The sequence below is a fragment of the Artibeus jamaicensis genome, unplaced genomic scaffold, assembly GCF_021234435.1.
Source record: "Artibeus jamaicensis isolate MK-2021 breed Jamaican fruit bat unplaced genomic scaffold, CSHL_Jam_final contig_1132, whole genome shotgun sequence".
NCBI lineage: Eukaryota > Metazoa > Chordata > Mammalia > Chiroptera > Phyllostomidae > Artibeus > Artibeus jamaicensis.
This window is the reverse complement of record NW_026521221.1, coordinates 8,597,585-8,619,485: the sequence shown is the minus strand read 5'-3', so window position 1 is coordinate 8,619,485 and position 21,901 is coordinate 8,597,585. Positions and strand designations below refer to the sequence as shown.

At 51.4% G+C, this 21,901-nt stretch overlaps 2 protein-coding genes across 9 annotated transcripts in view; one reads left to right on the top strand and one right to left on the bottom strand.

Moving 5' to 3' along the window:
* The window catches only part of ZNF106 (zinc finger protein 106), a 62,922-nt gene extending 57,088 nt beyond the window's left edge, over positions 1-5,834 (top strand). For all 3 annotated transcript variants that reach the window (XM_037161832.2, XM_037161831.2, XM_037161830.2), the window contains 2 exons: positions 1,519-1,665; positions 1,974-5,834. In XM_037161832.2, coding sequence (XP_037017727.2) covers positions 1,519-1,665; positions 1,974-2,030 — 204 coding nt within the window. In that variant the 3' untranslated portion in view covers positions 2,031-5,834. The remainder of the gene's footprint in view (positions 1-1,518; positions 1,666-1,973) is intronic.
* A 525-nt stretch (positions 5,835-6,359) lies between these two features.
* The window catches only part of CAPN3 (calpain 3), a 45,689-nt gene continuing 30,147 nt past the window's right edge, over positions 6,360-21,901 (bottom strand). For 2 of the 6 annotated variants that reach the window (XM_037161748.2, XM_037161749.2), the window contains 15 exons: positions 21,503-21,588; positions 19,217-19,294; positions 18,300-18,460; positions 16,939-17,108; positions 16,591-16,602; positions 15,679-15,887; positions 14,895-14,931; positions 9,176-9,253; positions 8,727-8,784; positions 8,589-8,653; positions 8,040-8,108; positions 7,873-7,951; positions 7,579-7,695; positions 7,269-7,327; positions 6,360-6,962 (listed from right to left, as the gene is read on the bottom strand). In XM_037161748.2, the coding sequence (XP_037017643.2) occupies positions 6,936-6,962; positions 7,269-7,327; positions 7,579-7,695; positions 7,873-7,951; positions 8,040-8,108; positions 8,589-8,653; positions 8,727-8,784; positions 9,176-9,253; positions 14,895-14,931; positions 15,679-15,887; positions 16,591-16,602; positions 16,939-17,108; positions 18,300-18,460; positions 19,217-19,294; positions 21,503-21,588 (1,305 nt within the window). In that variant the 3' untranslated portion in view covers positions 6,360-6,935. Of the gene's footprint in view, positions 6,963-7,268; positions 7,328-7,578; positions 7,696-7,872; positions 7,952-8,039; positions 8,109-8,588; positions 8,654-8,726; positions 8,785-9,175; positions 9,254-10,198; positions 10,313-13,095; positions 13,114-14,894; positions 14,993-15,678; positions 15,888-16,590; positions 16,603-16,938; positions 17,109-18,299; positions 18,461-19,216; positions 19,295-21,502; positions 21,589-21,693; positions 21,765-21,901 lie in introns of those variants that run through there. The other 4 variants (XM_037161750.2, XM_037161746.2, XM_037161747.2 and 1 more) reach the window with 4 other exon arrangements.

Sequence of the window (21,901 nt, the reverse complement as noted above, 5' to 3'; positions counted from 1 at the left end):
TGCTGGTGATTAACCCTTAAACCTTTCACTTATTCCTTATAAGCTTTAATTTGTTTTGTCAGCTCTGATATTAGTGACCAAAGAAGCATTTGTAACCCTGATTGTTTTCCCCAGGCCTCTTTTCAGTTGATGGAATGAATTTTCCATTTTAAAATTTGATGTTAGGCCTGTTCACAGTTGAATTACCTTTCAGGTTTTTATATGTTATTCTTTGATTTTTAGTGTCCTCATTGAAGGAAAGCAAATTCTTTTATAACAGGATGCAGGGCATACAAAGGAAGCATGACTTTATCTAGAGAAATGGGGCCGTCTGGTTATAACACTGGAGAGATGGGATAGTTCTGACAGAGGAAACGCTCAGACTTGCATTACATCTAAGAAATGAGTATGTTAGAACTAGAATCATAAGGTTTATTACAAGCAAGCCTGTCGGGAAAAGACCGAGACAAAGAGTCTTTATGCTTTCTCACTAACAAGCAAAATCAAGTCACATTTAGAAGTAAAACTATAGTTTAAAAAAATAAAGTACATGATCACAAGACTGTGATTCAAATGATAGATATGTGTAAAGTCAGGTTTCATGGCGAACACAGTTTTCTACAACAGATATTTACACAAGTTTTTTTAAATCAGGCACTTCTATTGTTTTTAATCCTCACCCAAAGATATGTTTATTGATTTTGGAGAGAGGGAAAAGGAAGGAGGGAGAGAGAGAGACTTATCAGTGTAAGAGAGAAACATTGACTGGTTGCCTCTCCAACGTGCCAGACTGGGGATCGAACCCACAACCTTTTGGGTGTGTATAGTATGATCCTTCAACCGACGGAACCACCTGACCAGGACCAAGCACTTTTATTTCTAAGTTTACAAGTCAGTAGTTCTTAGAATTGTTAAAAATAGTTCTTTAAATATTATAGGAATGCTTGTTGTCTTTTAAAATAAATGGACAAAGAAACTCATTTCATTTTTTAAAGATTTATTTATTTTTAGAGAGAGAGGAAAGGAGGGAGAGAAACATCAATGTGTGGCTGCTTCTTGAGTGCCTCCTACTAGGGACCTGGCCCGCAGCCCAGACACGGGCCCTGACTAGGAATCAGATCAGCGACCCTTTGGTTCGTAGGCAGGCACTCAATCCACTGAGCCACACCAGCCAGGGAAAACTCATTTTATGATGGCAAGATAAGGAATAAGTACAATTTAAACTGAATTCTATGGTAACTTGTCTATAAGTATTTTATTTTTTCTTTTGTCTAAAGATCTAATGGCTGGTTACCTTAGTGCTTTGCCTTCTTATAATACCAAAGTGTCAAAAGACTTCCTAGTCTTTTCAAGGTTCCTCATCATATTGGTAATTAATTTGGTTGCCTCTGGCTTTGTTTTGCTAGCAAGAACAAATTAAATAAAAAAGGACTCTTTGTTTCCTCCAAATTTACAGTATACAAGCAGTTCTAATTGCAGGAATGTTCTAATTGCAGGTTTCTGGTGCCCTTTTTAACCTTTCGTTCTGTTTCTCTCCAGTGGCACGGTTGCTCTCTGATATTCGGTGTGGTAGATCATTTAAAACAACACCTGCTGACTGACCACACAAACCCAAACTTTCAGACTCTGAAATGTCGCTGGAAGAACTGTGATGCTTTTTTCACTGCTAGGAAAGGATCCAAACAGGTACATCAGTGGGACTCGAGGTTGACCTGAAGTCATTTGTCCTGTGGGAGCAGGGTGTGGAAACCTTTTTTGCCTACTTAGAATGTTCAGAATTGCAATAGATAGGGAGAGTCTAGGGATTTTTCTTTTTGTTATTTTTCAGAGATTTGGGGGGTAGCTTTATGAGGTTTCAAATGAAGAATGCCAGGTCCTAACTGCCTTTAGGTACAGATTGTAGAATGTACCCATGAAGCTCTCCTTGTCTTGGATTTTCTCTCTTGTCCTTCTACCAACTTCTCTCTCATGGGCCCTTTTCCTTTGGTTCCTAGGATGCTGCAGGACACATTGAACGACATGCCGAGGATGACAGCAAAGTCGATTCGTGAAGTTTTTTGCCTCCCATGTTGGGAAGTCATTAGTTGAACCAGTTTCACATCAGCCCCTCACACGGGCCGCTCTCTTCCCTTCCCCAGGGAAGCGGGGCGCAGGAAGTGATTCCCGGCCAGGCTTACCTGGAGCATAAGTCTGGGCAGCTCTGTGGGACGATAGGTTACACTTCAAGTTCTTACTGGAGGTTCGTCAAATGTAAACAGATTTTAAGGAACCATAGTCCTCTGGAACAGCATGACATGTAGTAATTTATGCTACTAGTGTTCTCCAGATGTTTATTAAAGATGCGCATCTTAATTGGTTACTTAATTTGACCCTAATCATATTTCTGTTGATTTCAGTTTGTGATTTTTAGTTCATGTCCTTATGATGGTTTAAACCTGTAGTCAGGCTTTTACATAAGTACCAGTTTGTTCAGATGCTAGATTTTTTAGAATTAGTTTAAATTTTTCCAGTTGTAATAATTGGGTATCTAAATTGGAAGCAAATGGTTTCCTTCTTAATAATTATGTTTAGTGTGTTTTGATATCCTCCTGCCTTGTAGGTGGACAGAGCTGGCTTTAAATGCTAAAGGGAGACCCAGGAGATGTTCTAGCAGCTGGCGTGACCGCTCAGCCGACTCTGTTGTAGGGACTCGGGCAGCTCCATACAGACGGCTCTACCTGGTGAACCTCCTGTGCGAGTTTGGCTGGGTGCTTGGCTCTGGGTGGCACACAGACCCAGTGTCCGCCTTGCAGTGCGGCAGTCAGGCCTGACCTGGGTGCTCCTTGCTGTGGGGACAGAACTGGAAGTGTAGCCTTTATCTCCCTTTCTGGTTTCAGGCTCTCCCAGGCTGCCGCGGGTTTGAAACCTTTTAGTTTGCTCCACTGCCCGCCCCTGTCTCTCTCATTCTCCAGATGGCAGCCAGCAGGTACTTCCCTGGGCTTTCAGGATGTTTTCCACTCACCTGCAGCACCTGAGATGGGAGAGTTAGGGTAAAGCACCTGAATTCAGTTTTTAGGGCCTCAAGCAGGCTTCTGAGAGACTGCTTCTGATTCTAAAACCTTTGTCCTGCCTTCACCCCTCCACCAGCTGGGAGGGAAGAGTGGAATCTGGTGACGGTAGAGACTCTGCCTGCCACTGAGAGCAGCCACGTTAACAAAGCCTTAGTGAGATGGCTTTGTTTTTAGATTTTTTCTGGACTCTTCAGAGAAGCGATAGAAGTATTGCTTTCTATTCTTTGGTTTCTGGATTCACAGGACTCTGAAAGATTCCTCAGAGATAAGGAGCAGGGAGGAGAGCCCAGGGCCACACAGCCAAGCTCTGGGACGTGGCACCTACTGTTTCCTAGGATGGTAGGGCATCCAGGTTTCTCTCTACGCCCGTTAGTGAACACATGTCCACTCACATGTCTTCTTAACTCTGGCTGTAGGGCAGGGGAGCTTCACTGGGAATTCAGGGGTAGGTTTCCAGAGGGTATGGGAACCCTCTAAAGTTGTGTACAAGGCAAAGTATGTGTTCTTTTCTCCAGGGAGAAAGCCTTAGTGGTTCTTACTGGATCCAAAACATCGAGAACTAATAGAGGAGCTACTACTAGCTAGTGAATGGCTCCCCAGCTATTTACTTGTGTCTTTGTGAGTGGGAAAACTTCTGTTGACTGCACTATCTTACTGAGATTTACAGGACACCAGAGAGAACAGAGAGGACCCTGTTGCATAAAGACTGTGCTGGTTCTCTGAGATCAAGAAGCCTCTCCCTCCTCTCGCCCCCATTTCCTGGACTGGCGGCCAGAGGAGCTGGGCTGTTCTGTGGTTTGGGAATAGCGGTTCCCCAGGAAAATATATTCAGATTCATTGCTAAACCCGGCATTTTTCTCTGAGTTGCAGTAAAGCAGCATTTACCAGCTGGCCAGGCAATGTGCTAGGAAAGCCTCATGCACTGTGTTGCAGTGTCCTGACCTGCCTGAGGACATGCCTGAAACGCAGAGAATGGCAGAGGCTCTGTGGGGCAATTGTGGGGAACCTCTGCAGGTCAAATCAGTAGGGACTGGTTTGGATTTCACTTTGGTGGAATTGTGCACAGTCTGCCTGCCTTCGTGTGTGAATGTTCCTTGTGTGTGTGCACGCAGGGGCACCTATACTGTAATGCTTTTCCTCATTTCACAAAACCTGTCTGTGAAGCAGTGGCAATAATGTGTTTGTTTCAAGGATGTGTAGTGTGTTTAGCATCAGGTTAGTGTGTTACCCTAAATGCAACGCTCCAGCCTTCTGTTCAGCAATAAATGCATCATGAGCACCTTGGCTGCTTACGTATGGTTGTGTGTTACTACTATTAAGTGTCTTGAAAGTTATGCAGAATTTTGGCTGTTTTTATCTTCTACAGTGTCTTGACTGGTTCTAGCCCTCTGTCCCCCCTCAGAGAAGAGCTGTGGCTCAGGGATTTGCTTATCTCCACATCTAGTACTTTAAGAAGACAGGAAACTTCCGCGACCTGACAAAACCTGACTCATTTATTATAAGGAGTTGGCGGCCATTGTTTAGAATGTTACTGATAATTGCGTGTGCCTACTTCGACTGGCTTGAAGCCAAGGAAACAATAGTGCGAAGCCTGTTGTGTGCTGATGGTAGTGTCTTAATGGTCAAGTGTTCTGATATGATAACAGTCACTTCAAGTTTTATCCTGAAGTTTTAATCAGGTTCAAAATATATTTTAGCATAATCCTATAACTCAGTTATACAGCAATTAAACATGATGCAAACAAAACTCTTAAGAACAAAGAATTATTTTGACCTCGTGTTACTTGAATTGAAGAGAATGTCACCGCCACTCCACTCCTGCTTTTGTTGGGAGGATTTTTTTCTGTCTCAGGAGAGCCAGCAGTTGAGTGTTTGACCTGCTTATAAGTAACAGGCAATATCATTGCTGTTTAAGTAATTATTTGCCTCACAAAGGTTTCTATTTGTTTGTTTGTTTGATTGATTGTTTTGGGGGGGTGGATCATACAGTGGAAAACTTCAGTGACGAGTATGTGGATGGTTTGCTGGGAGCAGGTGTACAACGCTCAGTGCAGGGGTGGGGTATGTTTCATGGGAGAGACTGCATTGGAGGGGAGGTCAGAGTATATTGTGAAGTGGGATTTGAATTGCACGTTCCCTCTGGTTTGTTCAAATAGCTACAGTTAACATGTGCTGTCTTATAGATTTTGTTTCTGTCACCCAAAGGAGAGCTTTTAGAACTGCCAGGAAGGCTGTTCCTGCCACACGGATGAAACAGTGGTTCTGCCCCTGCCCCAGATCCTTGGGGCCCTCGGGACCACAGAGAGGCTGCCTGGTGGCCAGCAACAGAAGCTGTGGTGGGGGCGTTGTGGGCTGCCCTAGGCTTCAGATGCAAGGAGGCGTGAATTCCAGGGGTGACTCCAAACTACTGCTTATCAGACAGTAACCTCTCACCTCACTCTAACTCCCCATGCGTGGCCCTGCTGGGTCACTTGGCCCCTAAAATTCCCCAGATTTGCTATAAATTCAAGGCAGTAGCCCAGTTGGATTGGGGGAGGAGGAGAGTCAAGGAGGAAAGGCTACTAAAGGTCTTTCTCCTGCTTAGGAGGGATGCGAGCCCGGGAGCTGCTCAGCACTCCTGGTAGAGCTGTTTCTATGGAATGTGGGTTAGAAGAATGAATTGCGATGACATTTGACTGCAAAAATGTTTATAAGCAAACAGCTTATCTATCCTTCTTACATTTTGGTATAAACCTGTGAACTTCGTAACTTTGTAAAGCAAGGTATAAAGTAAATTCAAGAGGAAAATAAAGTACTTTTACTAATTGTTTGCTTTTGTTAGCTTATCTGCACATTCCTAGCCCACCTTTTCTTTTCCTTGTTGGTACAAAGACTAAAGAAAATGAGTGAAAAACACAAGTGGTTTGTAGATAAGCCGCACACTGCAGGCGAGATGAGACTGGCAAGCAGCTACATTTGAGGATTTGTTCAAGGTCATGTGCAGAGATCAGTTAACGGAGGAGCTAGGATCAAAAACTACATTTTTGCCCCATTACACTTAGGAAAGTGCCCCTCCAGTTACAGGTGGCCCATATATTCCTGTTCCATATACCAACAGCTGTTCCCCTCCCTTCCTCATGTGTCCTGGACAGTGTCTGAGTGATTTACGTGCTCGAGAAACAGCACTTGGCACGAGGAGAGCGGGACTTGGGGTTTATTTGTGTATGTGTGTGTTTTCCCTCGTTGTATTTTGAAACTAGGGCTCTCTCTACGGGACAGGGGAGTGTGCGATTGGACACTACTGAGCCCTGCTGTGGCCAATAAGCAAATGTGAGAGAACAAAACACGATAGCCAGCCATACACATGCCTTTATTTACATCAGTATTTTCCTGAATGCAGCGAAACTTACAGGTTAGCCAAAAGTACCCAGCTCTCTTTTACTGAGCTAGTTTTCCCCAGAGAGGGCCCATACTGAAAGTCAAACCCAAGTGCTACTTTGGTGACTGTCCCATGGGTGGGACACGGAGATTGGGGAGAGGGCTCTAGCAGAGGAAGTACTGAGTGCCATTGGCAAACGCTTTTGTGAACAGCCTAGGGCATACCAAGGCGGGCATTTGCTTCAGACCTGAGGCTTCTCAGATTCTAAGCAAATCTCTCTCTACAACTAGCTGAGGCAAACAGACACTTTCCTGCACATGCAAAGGGACAAAGGCCCTTCACGAAAGGGGCAGTGTGGGCATGACAGATGGACAGATGCCCTGAGGCCGAGTGGGGAGTGAAGTAGAGGAGGAACAAGACCGATGAGGCATCTGAAGGCCTGTTGAGGGTGCAGCTACCTTGACCTTTGAGGTGAGTGGCTGTAGCTACGTTGGGTGAAGTTAAAATCCTGAGTGGACTTGCCCAGGCCTGGCCGAGGCCCACCTGGTTCAGGCGTACATGGTGAGCTGCAACCACTGAAAGGAAATACCAAGATCAGGCTGCAGATAAGAAAGGAGAGACCAGCCCTCGGGATCTGACAGGGTAAGGGAGGCACAGGCCCCATGTGCTCGGGAAGGTACACGGTTTCCCACGTCAAGTCCCTTTAGGAACTGAGGACCCCTGGGAGTGTACATCCCTCATTGTGCTCCCTTTCCTGTTCCTGTCTGATCCCATCCCTCAGTCACATTTGGAGGTGAAGAGTGCACAGAGGGTCTAGTCTGCCTCATTGACTCCTTGAATGTTAAGGCCAGGGGGAGTGTGCTGCTGCTTGCAGGCTTTACCTCTAGAACGTTGAGTTTGATGATACCATCTCCGTCCTTGTCAAATGCATTAAAAGCTCCTGTGTGGGGGGATGAAGACAGACTGGAGGCCACAGGCTCGCCCTGCCTCCACTGCTGTAAATTTCTTAAGAGGACCATGTTCTGCCAGGCAGAGCATTACCAATAGCTCTCCCTCTACCCACCCATCTGAGTCTGAAGAGGGCCTCCACCTTTGTTCACCCAGAGAGAGTGGGTTGGGGGATGATGGGGCTGAGATTCCCACTGCCACAGCTCTCACTGTGGGAGAGGGGTAGGGGAGCCGCCCGCTTACTGAACATGCCCTCCATCCTGACGAAGCAGCAGATGAAACTGTCAAAGTCGATGTTCATGTACTTATCTGCATACCGCATGGTGATGATGTCGTAGAGCTGGCTGTTGAGGTGGAACCCTGTGGAGGGACCACTTGAGAGGAGGAAGTGGAGCTGCAGTCCTGAGGCCTGCCTGCTATTTCCCAGCCTCTTGGGAAAGGCAAAGAGAAGCCCTTTCGGGGGGGGGGGGGGGGCCTGGCCTCATCCTCTCCCCTTGGGGCTCCTGCCAGCTCCTGGCCACACCCCTTCTGCCTCACCTGCATCATTGACTGCATTCCGCATTTCGTAGCTGTTGATGGTGCCAGATTGGTCTGTGTCATAGTGTTTGAAAATTTTCTGGCAAGAGAACATTTGAGGACAGCAGTTACACACTGAACCCCTGAATCAACTTCCTTCGCACCCACACTTGTTGCTCTCTCCCCACCTGCCAGGCTTTAATCTTCTTCCAGAGGTGATGGAACTCCTGCAGGTTCAGTCTCCCAGAGCCGTCTGTCTGGGGGGAGGTCAGGGCCACAGGGCGCACAAGGCACAATCCCCCTGGGGCCGGGGGGGGGGGGGGCGGGGGCGGGGGGGCGTGGTTTCTAGGGGCCTCTCTGCTGGGAAGGCAGCCCCACAGGAAGGCTCTACCCAGGACACCCTACGCACTGTCCTGTACCTAATGCCCTGTCCTGGTATTTATAACCCTCCCCTCCGTGCCTTCCCAAGCAGAGTTAGAGTCTACGACTTGGAGATGGTGTCCCAGGGACCACTTCTGCTTGGGCAGGAAAGATCAGGGGCTGGTGACAACCCAGTGGCCTTCCCAACTTGTACCTCCTCCTGTCACCACTTTCAGACCAGCAGCCAGGAGGTTCTGACTTGGGGCCTCCTTAGATCTTTCCTTGAACATGAATTTGGGCTCCTGCGCCTGACTGGGCACCCCTCACTGTGGCCCTGGCCCCCGACAGAGGGTTGGGAAGGGTGGCAGGAAGGATACGTCCATGAGGGCGATCATGCTGCGGCAGGACTCCAGCGTGAAGCCTTGCGTCTTCAGGTCCTTGTCTGGGAGGCAGAGTGGAGTGAGGAACTGCACTGAGGTGACTGGCACACACCGCACACGGTGGGAGCCACTCACGTTTGTTCACAACCGTGTTAAGGATGTTCTTGAGCTCATCAGCACAGATCTCCATGTCCTGAGGAAGAAGGGAGTAGAGTCAAGGTTCAAGGGCACAGCAGCTAGTGGAGTAGAGGCTTTGCAAAGTGACTCCCAACTGTCCGTGTCTGTCAAGTCCCTGCCAGTGCTATTCTGTCAGAGGGGCACTGGGGCTTTTCTGCAGAAGACAGACATTGCGCCCTCGGCCGCCAGACTGCAGTGGGCGGCTTGGAGCAAGGAGGCCTCTGCGCCACCCAGAGCGGTGTTCGTCAAACTCAAGAGCCGGCCTCGTGGGTGTCTGTGCCACACACATACGTCCCCCGTTTCCACCAAACGCCACAATGGCCTCTGCTGAACAAGAGTGCAATAACTGGTTGCCCAAGCGGTTCACAAGGGGAGGGTGTCTGGGAGTCGGGGCTGGAAGTACTCACATCACCCGCTATTTGCCTGAAAATGTTCTGGAAGTGTTGCTGTTCCTCACTGTCCTGGTCGGTGTTGCCAGGCCGTGGCTGTGGGAGCAGAAGGAAAACTGGTTCACAGGGATCAGGGAGCTGGCAGACAGTGAGGAATGCTTCTTCTAGGCCGAAGGAGCCAGAGCGCCTCACACCAGCCCTCCGTGGGGGCAGGCGCTGGGGACGGTCAAGTACTCTTCCTTCCCGGTCAAAGCTGGTGCGCTGGAGTGGGAATGACCCTGGCGCCCGCAGCCTCTCACATACCTCCCCAGCCCGGATGCTCCAGACAGAGATGCATTGGCCACGCACACAGCACACATGTAGGCAACCCCCGTGGTCCCTTCCCTCATCCTCACCAGCTAGAGCCCCCTCCCCGCTGTGAGCCTGACTATCCCAACCAAACGCCCCCCTCAGGACAAAGGAGACCAGGCTATTCTGACACCCCCAGCTGCCTGTGCCATCAAGGCCAAGTCCTCAGAGGACCCCTCTCCCCACTCAATTGCATGGGCACTCCAGGGTAGAGACGGTGGCCCTGGGCTTGTCCATGGACTTTTGTCCTTTAGCCCCACTTCTACTAATTGTTATGTGACCATCTCTCCCCACTGCAGTCTAACACCCTCCCCAGAGATCTGGAGGACTCCATTTCTGATGTTAGCCCCTTTTCTCGCTCCTGTTCTTTTTTCCCCCATTGTTAAGAGGCCACCAGGAAACAGGAGTCGCTCCGGATCAGGCTCTGCGGGCCCCTCCCCTCCTGTTCAGCAGGGAGGCTCAGCCTGTGCTTCCCAGGCCCGGGACTGCCCTGGTGGGGCCGCCAACCCCAAAGGCCGGAGCAGCATCCCAAATTTCAGCAGAACTTGATGAAAGAAAGGTCGGTGGGTAAATCCAAACCTCTAGATGTTTACGAGACACCCCACCCCTGCGGCCCCTCCAGCCTGAGCACCCTAGGAGCATAGCAGGCCCTGGCGCGCTGGCCGCCCCAATTTGTGCCACATGCTCAGAAACCTGTGGGGGTTTCTCTTGCTTATCAGGGCTCGTTTTGTCTTTGCCCTCTTCCGATTCCTGGTCCACACTCAGTTCCTTGTTGCTGTTTGCTCTGTCTGAGACGAAGATGATGGGCTGGAGGGGGGGGGAGGGGTCAGGAAGAAAGCGAGAATTACAGGCTGAGCGGGAACTCGGAGGCAGCCTCGCCCTGGAGACTCGGGTACAGTGAAGAGGGAAAGAGCAGTTAGGAGCTCTTGAACCTCAGTTCAAGCTCTGTTTCTGCCACTAACACACTGCGGGGAAAGTCTCTCTGGACCTCAGTTCCTTATCTTCTCAGGATGGAGATATGAGGGTCAAACCAGCTAGTGAGCAGGTGCAAAAATGCTAAGAATGCTAAAAGCAACATGATCTAGTGCAGTGGTTTTCAAATACTTTGTAAACTTTTTTTCTAATGGAAACTCAGTTCAAATTAAATATCTCCAGAAGCCCAGTATATATAAAGTTATTAAAATTGGAACTTCTCTGCTTGATGAACAGGGCAGAGCTCTATTTCCTCTGTACCCCTACGTGGCCCATGGCAGGTACTGAGGTGCCTCCAGGGGCCTCTAGGACTTTGCAGACGACAAATTGAAAACAGGGCTCCAATTAGCGGCATGGCCCATGGGTGAGAAATCCCAACACGGGGCTGGAACCCCGGCTGCGCCATCATCTATGAGAAATATCCTCTCTGGCTTCAGTTTACTCTCCATTGATGTGGATAATAAATCTTGCTTCTTGCTCCTCATACGGTTCTTGTGGGGGTCACCTGAGACACCAAATGTGAAAGTGGACTGCAAAAACATTTCAGAGGCCACACAAACATAAGGGATGTTTCAAGACATGCACAGGCAAACAGAGAGGATGGGAAAAGGTGGAAAGCAGTGGCCATGCTGCCTCGGTCCTGCTGGAGCTGTGCGCCCTGCAGGGAAGGCAGAGGGAGGCTAGGCTGTAGGGGTGGGTGGCATCAGTGCAGAGAGCAGTGGGGCGGCAAAGTCCCTCCGAGCAGAAGAGGAACCTGACTGGTCTGTGAGTCCCCAGCTGCCTTTCCATGGTGTTTGTCCAGCAAGAATGGACAAACCTATGGAAACAGCTCCCCCAGCTTGGGCCCCTAGCAGGCCCCTAAGTCCTGGCTGGTTCTGCCTTCCAAGCAAAGGGTCTTGCTCAAGCAACTGAAGCTCGTGGGATCCCAGAGCAATTGGGTCACAGTCTGAGGCGGACACGTGTGCATGCCTAGAGCAGGTCTGGACGACACAGGCCATGGAATGCAAGGGGCCTGCACCAGAGATGGGAGGGCAAGAAACACGGGTCTGAGAGCAGACAGGTGTGGTGTCCGGCTCCGGTTTCCCCCACTCATTATTTGTGGGTCCTTGGGCAAGTTGCTTTACTTCTCTGAATCTTTATCCTCGCCTATAAAAGCAGAATAATGACAGCACCTATCTTCAGATACTGTTGTGATTGAAAACTATGTTTTACCCCCAGCACAGTGTCTAATGTGAGGTAGGTGCCTGACGATCGTCAGGTGCGGTCTGCACCAGCACCAGTACCTGGAGGACCCTCCAATGGACCCTTCCAGATGCTGTCATCAACACTCACACCCAACACTGACGGCCCGTGGCCCTGCCCCATGGGCTCAAGGATGTCCAAAGGTCAGTCATTTCTGGATGGTGCTCTGGGCGGTCAACCCAAAATTCTGTAAGGGGTAACCACCATTGGAGGCATTACTGTCCTGGAGACCAAGGGGAGGTCATGGCTACATGGAGCAAGGATGTAGAAGGGGGACTTTGAGTTGCTAAACAACTGTGATATTAAGTTCCCAAAGCACACAAAGGAAACGGGATCTCCAGTCACAGAGAAAGCTTTAGCATACATGGTCACAGTCAGCAATGGCGGCCTCACGGCAGCTGAGTGTAACTTGGACAGCCAGGAGGGACTGAGGCCCTGGTGAATCGGGGTGACTTCCCAAGACCCCAAGAGAGCTGCCTAGGTAGCTCGCTTTCCTTTTCCCCCCTTAATCCAGTCAAGCAGAGCAGCCCCTCTGCTCTTTGCCTTCCCTTTGCTCTTTGCCATCAGCATCATGACTTAAAGGTACTTAGGGTCAGAGGGAGGGGTCGTTGTCTAGACAGGGGCTTGCAACAGGCTTCACCTTGAATGAGACTGTGGCTTAGCAGTCTTCTTCAGGGACTTAGCCCCTCAAGATACCCTCTCCCACCCCTTCCCCAGAAAGCTCAGGAAACAAAGGAGGAGTTGGGAGCAGAGAGGGAAAGGAGGAAGGAGGAGCTGTCCTGTTTACAGAGCAGGCAGCTGGCACCCAAGACCCTCACTCAACTATCTCACTCTATACCCTGATGAAGAGAACCGGTTGCCATTCCCCAAAGATCCAGCCTTGCTTAGCATAGCCAAACCCACTCCTGAGAAAGATGGGCTGCTCCCTTGGGTTTTCCCCGGACCCTCTTACGTCAGGCCCGGTTCCCCTGTTTAGCCATCCTCTCCCTCCCTCCTGGGAAAGGCGAGCAGTGCAGCAATGGTGGTTCAGAGCGCGGACTGCACCGGCTCCAAGGGCTGGCTCTGCCACTCATCGGCTCTGTGGCCTCAGGTTAGTCCATCAGTCCGTACCTTTTCTTCCTCTGAAAATGGGGATAAGGACAGTACCAATCCCACAGGGTTGCTGAGAGGATTGAGTTTATCCACAGAAAGCACCTAGAGAGCGCCCGGTCGGTGGCCTTCATTCAGTGAGTGGGAGCTCTCGTTGCTCTGAACCCACAGCCGCAGCAGCGCAGGGGGCGGGGCGGCGGGGGGGGGAAGAGGCAGGTCTGGTGCGCATGCGCTCACACCACGCTCAAACCTCGGTGCTGTCTACCCACTCACCCTGTCACACCCACCTTGGGTTTTTTCTTTTTCTGCACAAGGAAAGGAAACAGTGAATGCAGATTAAGTGAAAAGCACGTTTCCAGAGAACCCACTGCCTTTGACTTCCCCATGACCTGGTTCTCAGCTTTGGGTGGGTTCTGGGGGCTAGAAATCCAGGTCACCTCGAGCCAGAGGGGGCCTGCAGGGTGCAGGGAGGAGAGGATGCTCCAGTCCCGAGGCTGGCAGCTGCTATGGCTTCGATTTTGGAGCTCACTCTGTTATTGGACATGGCTAAGGAAAGGGAGATTCGACCTGTTTTGTATTTTTTTAAATGAAGTTGGTGACTAAAACACTGAAAAAGTAGATAACCCAAACACCCCAGAGTGAAATTTATCTCATATACAGAGTTTGGGGGCTTTTTTGTTTGTTTTTGAGCAAATACTTAACATAGAGAAACTTAGTGGAAATCTAGGTCTAGGGGCTGCTTTTGTACAATGAAGTCAGGTAGCCTGCATGAACGGCGCCCCCCTGGGGCCACAACCTGGCAGAGCGGCTGCTCTCTGCAGCCTCCAGCCAGCTGTCACCACCCTGCCAGTTGGTCCTCTGACACAGAAGCCCAGTGTCAGTCGAGGACTGCGGGCCACCGTAGGGACACCCAAATCCCTGCACCTGCTTGCTCTACTCAGTTCAGTGACACGCCAGCTCCCATAAGCTGTTGGGTTTGCAGCTCCTGACGAACACTGTACACCGACGACCGACATCCAGAAGATGAGAATAGCTCCAGGTGCACCTCATACTAAAAATGGCATCTGCAATAATGCAGAAGGCACTTGGAGCTCTGGCACTGCTACAGGGTCAGGAATAGAACTGTGAGTGTCACTACCCAGGAGACAGTTCAGTGGGGCATTTGCCGTCCTCTTATTGGCCCAGGATGCACCCACAGAGCACACGGGACTGTTTACTAATCAGGACCCAAAGCCCCAAGACCCCTCGACACACAGACCCCAGTGTGCACCGGCTCTGTGCTGACAGCGGGCCTTGCAGCCCTGGGGACACCTCTCAGCATGGCGGTGGCGGAGAGAGCTGAGTCTGTGTTCAAAGAATCTGGCCCTGAGCTTGGATTAGCGCACTGAAGGGCTCCATGAACTAGCTGAACCTCCACTTCCTTACTTTAAAACCGGAGGGAATGACCTCATGTCAGCTCAGAAACCTCTCCAGGATCAAGGGGAGAGCACCTGTGAGGCGTGCCTGGTGAGGTCTGGAACATGAGAACAGCAACCTACGTTCGAGGGCCCGTGTGTGGCAGGCCGTTCACTACATGACCTCGGTGTTCAAACCTCACAAATGCCTTGCAAGGCACGTGCTGTCCCCATCTTTAAGGAGGAGGAAACTGAATCAGAGGGTTGATGTAACTTGTCCAGGCCACCCAGCACGTGGGTGTGGGCCCCAGTTTTGATTCGGACTGCAGAGCTGGTGTCCTTTTTCCTGTGTGAGCTTGTGCCTCATAATCCAGTGTTGGCCACTGCTCTTATCATCCCTCCTGTAGCCTCAGTCCCTCTCTCTAATGGTTCAAACTGCTTCTCCATTCTAGGTCTCTCTTCCCAGCCCCTGGTCAGTCCAGGGGCTGAACTTCCCAGCCCCTAGACTGACTAAAAGCCCCCTGACCATAAGGCCTATTGCTACTGCTGGTCATGCCAAACAAAAGTTGCCGTACTGTGGTGGGATCGCTCTGCACACCCCAGGCTCCCATCTCCCTCTGTCGATACCCACCCTCCCCTCCACTGCCTCGCTCACCCCGGCCCTTCTCACACATAAGAGCTAAACCACTCACCACTGGCCGATCCACGGAGATTGTATTTTCAGCTTCCCTGTGAGGAACACACACGAGGGGTCTCAGTGTCTCCAGGAGCAAACAGGAATCACATGACTTCCCAGAGCCAAGTCAGGATGACCTCAGGGTTGGCCCAGGAACGAACATCCTGCACCCCAGGGCCCAGCCCCACGTAGGTACCACTGCCAGCATCCAAGTACAGACACACGGGCTCTTGTTTGCTTTGCCCAGAGCTCCCCAGAAGCGCAAAGCCACTTACTCAAGACCTTCTGCTTCTTTTGGGGACAAAGATCAGAGTGGCAGGGCCTAGGAACTCGTCTGTGGTGGCCAGTCAGGCAGGATGTGGCCTTGCTGGCTTCCTTAGCCACCCTGCCTGAAAGTTCAGTCACCCCCAACACCTCCTACCCCTCAGCCCTACTTATTTTTTCTCTTTATCACTCGTCTAATTGTAACATATTATATATATATGTCTTTTCCTATACAATGTTGTCTCATGCTAGGATGTTAATGTCCATGAGGGCAGGGATTGCTCTCTGCTTAATTCAATGCTCTAGCCTCAGTAAGTATCTGTGGGGTGACTGACCGACCGACTGACTGACTGACTGAGTGAATGAATAGGGAACATGTGGCCAGTGGCTCAGAAGCTGAGGAAGAGGTGCCGCCTGGTATCAACATATCCCAGGACTTCGGGCAGTAACCACCCAGCTGTCTTGTGCTTCCAATCTCTGGAAAGAGCCATGCAGGCTTGTAGGGCCAGGGAGGGAAAAGCAGGGCTGGGACTCACTCAGAGAGGTTCCTCTTTTCAGAGAAGACCCGGAGGATGAACTCTCCCTCCTGGTGGGGCTCGTAGGTGGAGGGCACGATGACATACTCGCTGGGAGGCAGGCGGAAGCGCTCGGACACCTCCCGCATGTTGATGTAGGTCTTGCTCCTGGCCTTGGAGGCGTTGTACAGGAAGAAGTCCTTCTGCAGGTGCAGCTTGTTCCCGTGCATCTGAAGGGGAGAAGAGCCCCAGGGCCCTGAGCTGCTCGGGAGGGACACCCTGTCCTGCCCATAGCGGCCCCCACCCAGGGCCCCCTTCCCAGCTCCTGGCCACCCAGTTCACAGCGATGACCTACCTACTTCCGATTCCCAAGGCCTCAAATAGCTCCATGTCCCTGGAGCTCCCTATCCCGCTTCCTCTTCCTTTTTTTGTTGTGATTCAGAAGTGAAGGTCAAGTCTATCATTCCTGCACTCGGGACCACTTACCAGAACTGCTGCTGGCCCACTCTGATCACCTCCAGGCTGGGGAAGGACCCCAAGGAGGCAGGAGGGCCCTTAGTTAGGGTCTGAGGGAGGCCATTCCTCCATCCCAAAGAGGCCAGTGCCCCAGTTCCCCCCCCGAATGTGGATCTGTGAGTATGTGTGAGTGTGTAGTTGTGCGAGGGTGAATGTGTATGAGTGTGAGCAAGTGTGTGCGTGAGTGAACAAGTGAATATGAATGTATGAAAGCATGTGTGTGAGTCTGTGGTGGGAAGGGAGGGTGGAAGTCAGGAGGTCATGCGCCTGCTCTGGGGTCGAGGGGCACGGGCACAGCCTTCTCCTGTCGTGGTCCTGCCCACAGACCCCACCGGGGAGTTTCCTGCTATGCCACAGACGGACACAGGAGCCCCAGGTAATGCTGCAGGCAGCTGCTGGCTGCTGCCCCTTCTATACCTCTTTGGGAACCTTGAAGAGAAACAGAAAGAGAAGACACTCAGATTCTGATCTCAGACCTGAATGGAGACAAAAAGCTTATAGGAGGGGAACACCAGCAATCGCAGGGTGAATGCTTAGAAGTGTGACTCCCCGTGTACTGAGCCGGCAGCCCCGGCCCCACTGTACTTCCCCCGCCGTGGTCTCTATCCACTCCTTGCAGATATCTGAGATGAGCTGACACCATGGGCCTGACACCAGGAGTTCTGGGGGTCACCGAGTGTCAGGGAAGCCGGAGGTCCTCTCTGTAAGCCCTGAAAGCCTCTTCCCTGAGAAGATGCGTGTTTCTTGAGCTGAAGCTGGCCCTACCTCATAAATGGCAAAGCCAATGGTGAAGAGGTTGGCCCCCAGCTTCCGGTCCTTCCGCCGGTTCTTCTGCATCAGGGCCACCAGGAAGCTGCAGACCACCTCTGAGTCCTCGGGGTCATCGTCCTCTTCCAGGAGCTTCAGACGGTACTGTGGGTTGGTCCAGAAAGTGTCTGTGCCCCCCCGAAAGAAAACGTGCATCAGATCTGCCTCTTGGAGAATGGGCAGGAAGGGAAATGAGACAGGGCCAACCTATGTGTCTTTGTCTCCCACGTCTGGGTGTTAAATGAATATGGAAGGAATGATGCAGGCACTGGTCTAATTATTTAGGGGGTAGGTGGCAGGTAGCCTATACTTTACACTGATAGAGCTGCCCTGATTGGCTTTGTGCGTCCTCCTTCCTCTCTGAACTGCCGTTCTCAGTCTTTGCTGATGGCTTTGCAAGGTTGTTGTTGACCCCTAGGATTTGGTCCTAGACCTGTTCTCGCACCCACTGCCCACATGTGGGTGATGCCTGAGCTACAGGTCCCGGCCTCCATCTCTCTTTTGACACCCTCTCCTTTCCTTCCTCTTTTTTTTCTCCTTTGCTCTTCTTTTCCTCCCTCCCCTCCCCTCCCCTCCCCTCCCCTCCCCTCCCTCCCCTCCCCTCCCCTCCCCTCCCCTCCCCTCCCCTCCCCTCCCCTCCCCTCCCCTCCCCTCCCCTCCCCTCCCCTCCCCTCCCTCCTTCCTTCCTTTTTTCTTCTACAAATATATACTGAGGCCCAAGTACCATTCGAATCTCTTTGTGCAGCTCTCTATTTTACACATCTTCACCTTGATATTCCACAGGTGCCTCAAACTCTCCATGTCTCAAACTAAACTTTCTTCCCTACAAGCTCACAATCCGCTCCACCAAACATAAATGACACATGGTGTTTTTCTCTGTGTTTCTTATATTGCAACATTGACACCATCCACTCACACTCCCAGACTGGGAATCTTGAAGTCATTCTTCATTCTTCCCTCCCCACATTGCCCAATATCTTCTCCCCTAAGCCCTCTTCCCTCTGCCCCTGCTGCTCCTGACTTGGCCTGGGAGTGCATCGTTTCTGGCCGGAACTCTGGCAGTAGCTGCGAACTCGGTCCTCCAGTCCCGCTCTTAGCCTTATGAACACAGTGTTATCCTGATACAATGTTCTGTTTAAAAGCTATTACCAGCTCCCTATCTCAAACTCCTCAGCATTGCAGCTCCCTTCTCAGTAAAACAGGGAGGCTTTAAAGATGATGTATGTCTGGGTCTTAGTAGAAATCCAGCAAGTGCTAGTTAATATTCTACCTGGAACTCGTTCTGCTTGGGCCCTTCCCCCACGCCGAGCTTCTCCCACCTGGGAAGTTGCGGCAGCCTCCAGCAGAGCAGCCCCTCACCCAGCGGCCCTCGTTCACGGACACCGTCCAGGTCTGAAGCTTGTCGGACTCCAGGGCGTCAGCTGTGAGGTTGCAGATCTCCAGCTTCGTGAAATGGTAGATGAAATCGTCATACGACATCCTGAGAGGTTGGAAGAAGAGAGAGACCCATGTGGGAGGCTGGGACAGTTAAGACTCTGGGGCTAACACAGCCCAGTAAGATGGTCCAGTGGAGCTTGGTCACAGTTCCAGAAAGGACCCTGCCTTCCCTTTTTTAGGGTAGAAATGGTCAATTCTGGTCTGAGTCACCACCTCCAATAATGACTCAAGTTCATGGTCCTTGATGGGAGAACTCAGCAGCAATGCTCTCCCCCAAAAGTCACTGTGTGACCCTGCCCTGGGGCCTAGGCACCACGCTAGTTATAAGAGAGAGTTGGGGAACGACAACTAAGCAAATGATTTCAAGGGTGATGAGTAGGACAGACCAACAATTCCAGTCCTGGGGAAGACAAGGGGCTCCTGAAGAAAGTCCCCTTTAAAGCTGGGACTTGGAGGCTGAGTAGAAACGAACTGTGTGAGGATGGCGGTGGCACTGGGTGAGCAGAGTAAGCGGAGCGTCCCTGGCTCAGAAGACGGCTCTGTGAAGACTCGGGGGCAGGTGTCTGGAGCAGCACGTGTGGCGGAGGGCACAGGGAGGCGGGGGCCCAGTCACCACTGTGACCTGGGGGGTGCCTCTGAGCACGTGTATCCTCACTGGGCCTCCAGCTGGAGAAGGGAAACAGGGGCCAGGTCTCCCAAGGGCTGGAATCTGATGGCCTCTGTCTGGGAATCGAGGTTCGAGATTTCAGCCCCTGCCCCATCCCTCACCCTTTGGGTTCCTCCTTGGTCTTGGACTCACCAGAACTCTCCATCCTCTGTGACCTGGTGCTGCAGACGGGCCTTCTCATCTTTGTCCACAAAGCCCCAGTCCTTCCACCTGGAGGGGAAATGGAGGATTTATGGAAGGAGGGAAGGAAGGCCTGATGTGGACTGGGATAGGAGGTATCAGAGAAATACAAGGAAGTTCAAAGAATGACCCATCTATCTCCAAACTGTGGCCCGAGTGAACCATCAAAATGCAAATCTGATCCGATTTCCTTGCTGTAAAACCCAACCATTGCTTTCCACCAGCCTCAGGGGTCGAACCAAACTCCTTAGATGGGTTTATAATGGCTTGACCCTTCTCTGGCTGATCTTTTACCCCTTCTCACACTTTAGTTTAGGAGTTGGGTTCTGAAAATAAGTAAACTGAGATTTCAATTTATTTTTTCTTTTTTTAAATTTTATTGATTATGCCATTACAGTTGTTCTATCCCCCCTTCATTCCCCTCCATCCTGCATGCCCCCTGAGATTTCAATTTAATAACAACCAGTTCCAACTATGGAACCATGGATAAGTCACTTAACCTCTCTCAGCTTCTGTTTTCTCAGCTGCAAATGGGGACTGATGGCACGTTACCTACTCACAGGGCTGTGAGAAGCAGTACATGAAATAATGCATGCAAGACCCTGTGGAACAGTGCCCATGATGTAACGAGTAATTGTCTGAGATTCTAAGAGAAAGACTGGACGAGCAAACATCTCCTTGCTCCATCCAGCCTGGGAAACAGCCTCACCAGTGTTTTTCAAGGCCGGGCAGTTTTACACACGCCCCCTTTTGAAGAGTGAGGAAATGAGGCACATTTGTGTCTCGGGCACACAGAGAAGGATAAAACTAAACTGGGTTGACCCTGGAAAGGTAAGGGATTGAGGAAATGCTTAGAGTCGGGGAGGCTGGGAGGGAAATGGAGAGTCCTGAGACCCCAAGGGGGGACACAGTGGGCAGGGGAGTCTCCCCTTGAGTGACTTGCGGCTGAGGCTCTCTTGTCAGCAGTCCCTGCAGTGGAGGCCTTGGTGGGAGGCGGGTTAAGGCTGGACACCCAGCTGTGAGGCTGGAGAACACAGCCAGGTTCCCGGGGCTGACTCGGGCCGGTGGAGCAGACTACTGATGGGGCACCGTGGTCCCAGAGCACACAGCCTCGTTCTCCTGCCACTCCCATCAGGCAGCCTTTTCCTACCTTCCTGCCCTACTACCCACACTAGGGGAGGGGAGACCTCTTCGTGACTCTTACCATTGGTGCTTATCTCAGTTATTATTGGTGTTTGTCTGTCCTTCCCACTGGACCCTGAAGTCTACAGGGGTAGGGCCTGTGTCTCTGTGCACATTTCCAAGTCCCTAGACAGTACCCTGGGGGCTGGCACCCACTCATCCCTGGGGAAGCAAGACTGCCACATGGACAAGCGAAGGAAACAGCAGGAGACGAGGACTAGCACCTCATCACAGTCTCCTGAGGGAGGGATATCCCCAGTGTGTAGACCTGTGCCTGCTATTGGGTAGATGCTCAGCAAATGGATGGCTGAGTGAACCAGTAATTATGGTGCCCTGAGAAGAGAGGTACATCGAAGTAACCCCAGGGGGCTGGAGGGCACACACAGCCTGGGTGTGCCCTGCTCAGCTGCCGAGTCCTGCTCTCCCGTCTTGGGAGTAACAGAGGTGCCCAAGGAGCTGCCCTCCATTCCGTGAGGTGGACAGGGTGGGACCACAGGGCTTTGCACATGTTCTGGAGCCTTTATCATGAGTTTCCTAGGCTTGGAATTTTTGCTGCCCCCAGTGTAGTGCTCTCAGTGATGAGCAGTGAAGTTCGCTCAAAGGGCCTGTGCGCCTTCTATGGGGACGGCCCGGGAGAGGAAATCTGAGCACCAGCTAAGCATTCTTCAGACACGACTGTGTTTTCTCTTCCTAACAGCCCACTAGGGAAGAGCTGATATTGTTTCCATTTTACAGGTGAGGTAACAGGGACCCCGAGAAGGGAAGTCACTTGTCTAGTCTAGACCCCTGCATTAAGACTCCCCTCCTACCTGGACCTAACTCATGCTTTCTAGAACCTTTCTTTCTAGTTAATTGCCATCAGCCAGCTCTCTGGCTGCTAGGCTCCCCTGGCTCCTCCCGGCTCTTCCCTAAAGCCCACATCCCCTCTTCTCTTCTGGGGATCATTGGTTTTGAAGGTAATTTTAGCCGTAGCTGTTGTGGTACTCCTGTGGCCTTGTACCCAACCCAGCCTCGCCCAGGCCCTGTTGTCCCTACTCCTGGAGTCCCCTCACCTACCCGTCACTCCAGGAGCCGTTCCATTCCACCTGGCCCCAGGGGTTCCGCAGCCGCACCAGCTTCACCTTCTCATCCTTGAACGTGGTCTTGGGCAAAAGAGAAAATGCGCTTATGGTCTGGGGCCTTTCTGGAAAGGGGGGTCTTCTGTCTTGCCCTGAGAGCTGGGATGGGGTGGGGAGAAAATTCCGTACAGGGGGCCACCCTGCCTGGTCCTGCTCAAGGAAACTCATCGGAAGCGTCCCATGGAACAGCAGAGTGAGGGGTCAGCACCTAAGAACTGAGTCCTTGTGAGTCAGAAGCCTCACTGTCTTCCCAGAAGTGATTTCCCCTGTGAACATCCTGCTCTTACGAGCTTTCGAGGAGGGGGCAGGGCACGTGCTGTAAGGCCCTGCTAGCACA